Source organism: Dipodomys merriami, unplaced genomic scaffold (genome assembly GCF_024711535.1).
Source record: "Dipodomys merriami isolate MVZ:Mamm:240054 unplaced genomic scaffold, mDipMer1.0.p SCAF_98, whole genome shotgun sequence".
Classification (NCBI taxonomy): Eukaryota; Metazoa; Chordata; class Mammalia; order Rodentia; family Heteromyidae; genus Dipodomys; species Dipodomys merriami.
Window position 1 is genome coordinate 2,344,096 of NW_027206601.1, and position 5,660 is coordinate 2,349,755.

At 47.6% G+C, this 5,660-nt stretch overlaps 1 protein-coding gene across 1 annotated transcript; it reads left to right on the forward strand.

Moving 5' to 3' along the window:
* Positions 1 to 208: 208 nt before the first annotated feature.
* Tmed4 (transmembrane p24 trafficking protein 4) lies at positions 209 to 5,359 on the forward strand. The gene is made up of 5 exons (XM_070014557.1): positions 209 to 405; positions 577 to 677; positions 840 to 965; positions 1,388 to 1,534; positions 3,985 to 5,359. Exons 1-5 carry the CDS (start codon positions 246 to 248, stop codon positions 4,132 to 4,134), a joined length of 684 nt encoding a protein of 227 aa, XP_069870658.1. The 5' UTR covers positions 209 to 245; the 3' UTR covers positions 4,135 to 5,359.
* The last annotated feature ends 301 nt before the right edge of the window (positions 5,360 to 5,660 follow it).

The window sequence follows — 5,660 nt, forward strand, 5'->3', positions numbered from 1 at the left end:
CACCGCTGAACCCCAAGAACTCACCCGGTCCACCTTAGCCCACAGGGTGGGCACCGAGCCTCTCCCTACCCACCGGGGAGAGGAGCAGGCTGTAAGAGCCCGCGGGCGGGAGGGGCCCAGGGTGTCTCAGGCCGGTGCGCAGGCGCGGAGCGGTGCAAGCCGGTTCCCTCCGTTTGGCTGGCGGCGTTGGTGCGCAGGCGCAGAACGGTGCGCCAGAGCGCGCAAGCGCACGGTGGCGAGGCGCGATGGCCAGTGCTGGGGTCTGCGGGCGGCCGGCGATGGGGCGACCTGTGCTGCTGTTCCTTGCGGTGTGCGCTGCGGCCGTCCATGGGCTCTATTTCCACATCGGCGAGACCGAGAAGCGCTGCTTCATCGAGGAGATCCCCGACGAGACCATGGTCATCGGTCAGGCGGGCTGAGGGTGGAGAGATCTTTGTTTTCGCCTGGCCCTTGGAAGCGCCCCTCCTCCCAAGCCCGGCCCCCTAACTGAGGGTGTCCCGAGGACGCCCGCCCCCCACCCAGCCCCCCGGGCCGCACGCTGGAGGGCCGGGTTGTGACTCTGTGTGTACCCTGCAGGCAACTATCGAACCCAGATGTGGGATAAGCAGAAGGAGGTCTTCCTGCCCTCGACCCCCGGGCTGGGCATGCACGTGGAAGTGAAGGACCCGGACGGCAAGGTAAGCCCGCCCGCAGGCAGGCACGAGCCCGAGTCAGCAGCTCAGCGCTGTTCCCCTGGCCTGTGAGGCACCGCCTTGGCCCCGAGTCAAGGATTTGGGGACCCGAACTTGCACTTGGAGAGGTCGCAGTAGAGGTGGGACCTTCCCTGGTGCTTGTTGCAGGTGGTCCTGTCCCGGCAATACGGGTCCGAAGGTCGCTTCACATTCACCTCCCACACTCCCGGTGACCATCAGATCTGCCTGCACTCCAACTCCACTAGGATGGCTCTCTTCGCGGGTGGTAAACTGGTAAGAGGATTTCTCTTTTGCCTCAGCCTAGGATTTCTCAATTCCAAAGTTTTATTTGTTGCCGTCATCTGTGACCCGTTTGACACAGAATCACAATCGAGGAGACAGATGTTACTCTTGTGTGTGTATGCCTGCCCTCTAGTCTTGAGGCTTGAACTCAGGGCCAGGGTGCTATTCTTGATTTTTTGCTGTTCCACTTCAACCACAGCGCCATAGCTTTTTTTGAGTAGTTTATTGGATATAAGAGTCTCACAGACTTTTCTCTCCAGGCTGGCTTCGATGTGTAATTCTAGGATTACAGGTATGAGCAGGTAATGGCAGGCAGTTGGTTACTCTTTGGCCCCACAACCAGGGACAAGAATAAGTTCCATAACTACAACAGTTAGGGGCCCCAACACTCAGATACCCTGTTTTCCTTGCAGCGTGTGCACTTGGATATCCAGGTTGGGGAACATGCCAATAACTATCCTGAGATTGCTGCTAAGGACAAACTGACAGAGCTGCAGCTCCGAGCCCGCCAGTTACTTGATCAGGTGGAACAGATCCAGAAGGAGCAGGATTATCAGAGGGTAAGGGCATTTATTTCCTTTTTCTTGGAGATGACAGTTGGTTTTTTTACACCGTACTTACTTGAAGTTTCTGCTTTAGCCCTTTCCTGCCATCAGAATGGAATGGAGGATATCAGTCTAAATACTTGTTTTTAGTTTTTTTCCACTTTTTTTTTTCAGTGCCATCTCAGACCCTCTTAACCATACCCTAAGTATTTACTTTATGATAAAATATACTTACCATAAAAGTTATCATTTTAATTACTGCTAAACATACCACTCTGAGGCATTAAGTAGATTCATACTGTTGTTCAGTCAGAACTTACAATTATCTGTAATCTGTTATCTCCTGGACCTTGTCACTTTCTTAGAACTTTTTTTTTTTTTTTTTTTTTTTTTTGTTGGTCGTGGGGCTTGAACTCTGGGCCTGGGCGCTGTCCCTCAGCTCTTCAGCTCAAGGCGAGCGCTCTACCACTTGAGCTACAGCGCCACTTCCGGTTTTCTGGTGGTTTATTGGAGATAGGAGTCTCAGGATCTCTCCTGCCCGGGCTGGCTTTGAACCGAGATCCTCAGATCTCAGCCTCCTGAGTAGCTAGGATTACAGGCGTGAGCCACCAGCGCCCGGCTTTCTTAGAACTATTAAACACTAACATCTCATTTCTTTCCCTGAGGCTGTACAGTTTTCAGTCTCTATGATCCTGACTTCTGGTTGGTTTGTTTGTTTTTGTCGGTCATGGGGCCTGAACTCTGGACCTATACACTATCCCTTAGCTCTTCAGCTCAAGGCTAGCACTCTACCACTTGAGCCACAGTGCCACTTCTGGCTTTTTCTGCTTATGTGGTTCTGAGGTATTGAACCCAGGGCCTCATGCATGCCAAGGCAAGCACTCTACCACGGAGCCACCTTCCCAGCCCAAATCCTGACTTCTCTTAACTTGCATGCATGGAATCATACAGTAGCATCCTTTTATTATTATTTTGTGCCAGTGCTGGAGCTTGAACTGAGGGCCCAGTTATTGTTCCTGAGGTTTTATTTTGCGCAAGCTAGTGCTCTATCACTTGAGACACAGTTCCACTTCTGGCTTTTTTGTAGTTAATTGGAGATATGTCTCACAGACTTTCCTGCCCAGCCTGGCTTGGAGCTGCCATCCTCAGACCTCAGCCTCCTGAGTAACTAGAATTACAGACATGAGCTAATGGTACCTGACCCTCCTTTAGCCTTTTTGCTCAAGGCTGGCACTCTTTTTTTTTTTTTTTTTTTTTTGGTCCATTGTGGGGCTTGAACTCTGGGCTTGAACACTATCCCTCAGCTCTTCAGCTCAAGGCAAGCACTCTACTGCTTGAGCCACAGCACCACTTCCAGTTTTCTAGTGGTTTTATTGGAGATAAGAGTCTCACGGACTTTTCTGCCCGGGCTGGTTTTGAACCGTGATCCTCAGGTCTCAGTCTCCTGAGTAGCTAGAATTACAGGCGTGAGCCACTGGCACCAGGCTAAGGCTGGCACTCTTATCACTTGAGTTACAGTTCTACTAGCATCCCTTTTATGAATGTTACTTTTAACCTAACATAATGCCCCCAAGATTTATGTTGTAATGTATGTCAGAATTCCCTTCCTTTTTGAGGCTGAAAATTTTATTACATATACAGACACCAATTTTCTTTTTTCTTTTCCCTTGCGGTATGCAAAATCGAATCCAGGGCCTTGTGCATGGTAGGTAGGCACTCTATTACTGAGCTACAACCCTAGCCTTATATTTTGCTTTAGAGATGTGTGGGTGCGTGCGTGGGTGCGTGGGTGCGTGCGTGGGTGCGTGCGTGCGTGCGTGCGTATGTGCGTGTGCGTGCCAGTCCTGGGGCTTGATCTGGGCTCCTTTTGCTCAAGGCTAGTGCTCTACCATTTTGAGCCACAGCACCACTTCCGGTTTTCTGATGGTTAATTAAGGTAAGAGTCTCAGGTCTTTCTTGCCTGGGCTGGCTATGAATCTTGATCCTCAGATCTCAGCCTCCTGAGTATCAGATAGGGTTACAGGTGTGAGCCACTGTCACCTGGCTTTAGTTTTTTTTTTTTTTTTGCCAGTCTTGGGGCTTGACCTCAGAGCCTGGGCACTGTCCCTGAGCTTCTTTTGCTCAAGGCTAGCACTCTACCACTAAGCCACATTCCCAGCCCCTGCTTTAGTTTTTTTTTTTTGTATCAGAGAAGAGAGAACAGTTCACAATCTAGTAATAGCCTTGCCTACTTGTTTGCTTTGGGCTTTTATATTAAAAGATAGTATGATTTTACTTCTACCAGAGATGCTTGTGGAGGGACAGCACTGTCCCTTCCTTGAGACAGTCTAAGTGGAGAGACTGTGTTACCATAGGAGATACTTAGGAAGGTATTTGGTCCTAGAGTTGAACTGTCACATGCAGGGGATCTCAACAGTGGAGACTATTTCTACTATCCATGTGTCTGTGTTTAATGTTCCATGCAGTATCGTGAAGAACGCTTCCGTCTGACCAGTGAGAGCACCAACCAGAGAGTCCTGTGGTGGTCTATTGCTCAGACGGTCATCCTCATCCTCACTGGTATCTGGCAGATGCGTCATCTCAAGAGCTTCTTTGAGGCCAAGAAGCTGGTATAATACCCACTCAACATAGCCTTTCCTTTTCTCCTCAATTATTTGGTACTTTCCTCATCTAATCCCTTTCCCACCTAGATTTTAAGGGGGGGGGGGAGAAATTATTATGTCACCTTGGTATCCTGGCAACAGACCATTCAGATCAGCTATTTGTTAGCCTAGACCTCACGGAGACAATCCAAGCTTTCAAACTCTTAGGGTTTGGGAGGAGTTGGAATTAACTCAAGACCAAGTCCTGTTTCTTTTTCCTACACTGATTCCCACCCTTTCTCTTTGCTTACATAGTAGGCAATTGACATGCCCTGTGAAAAAGCCCAGCCTTGTTACTCCTGGTCAGTCCTGGGTTCCCTTAATGGCTTTGTGAATGTAAATAAGGGGCAAGTCTTGGCCCTAGAGAATTGAGATGTTTTTCTATATATTAGAACTATTTTTTGATATATATATATATATATATTTCTTGTTTGAAGTGTTTCTGCCTGTAACTAACACCAACCTAGTCTTTGTGCATTCTGTTTATTCACACATATTTTAATAACTGCCATGGCATCTCTCTGGATTTCATCAGATGTTAAATTGCAGATGCTAGATGCTGATGTCTAACAGAAAAGTGTCAGAAGGCCAAGCAGAGTTCTTGTGGACACTTGTGATTCCTATTCCACAAGGCCTTAGTCAGAGCTAAGATAGTGACAGCGCTGGCACAGGGCAGTACACTCTTTCTCCTCCCTCGTCTCCTGAGTTTTATTAACTGTGGTAAATGTTTTCTTCAAGGGAATCAGATTTGGTTCTTTATACAGATTTTTTTCCCCCAATGAAATAAAACATTGTAGTAGCTGTGTATGAGATGAAATAAACAGTTGTGGGCAGAGGGGAGGCAAAAAGAGAGGGGAAAGGTTCTTGTCCTGAACTGCTTATATGGATAACTGAAGTGGACTTCAGTTCATCAAGCAGATCTGCTCCCGGAGCCTACCAATGGATGGGGTATTGCTTAATTGTTTTCAAAGGTCAACCAAGTAGACAACGTGTCAGCAAGGAACTGCCTGAGTAAATGAAGTACTTGGTTTCTTAGCCTCTGAATCATAAGCTTGAACAGCTCTTAGTACACTCCACTCATGCCTTCTCCTTTATGGAACCTCATACCATTAGTTGCCCATTCTTGACATTTTATTGCATAATTTTATTACATATTTATTTGAAATATTTATTAAATTTCTTTATCTGACCTACAGAACTAGATTTTTCCGTTGTCATTTCTGTGTTCTATACTATTTCATACATGTGTCTGTTTTGACTCTTAAGATGTATGCAACTTAGTTCTATACGCTTTTCTTTCTTTCTTTTTTTTTTTTTTTTGCCGGGCATGGGGCTTAAACTCTGAGGTTGAGCACTGTCCCTCACCTCTTCAGCTTAAGGCTCTACCACTTGAGCTACAGTGCCACTTCTAGTTTTCTGGGGGTTAATTGGAGATTAACCCTCCCAAGGAGGCTGGGAAGGTGGCTCAGTGGTAGAGTGCTTGCCTTGCATGCATGAGG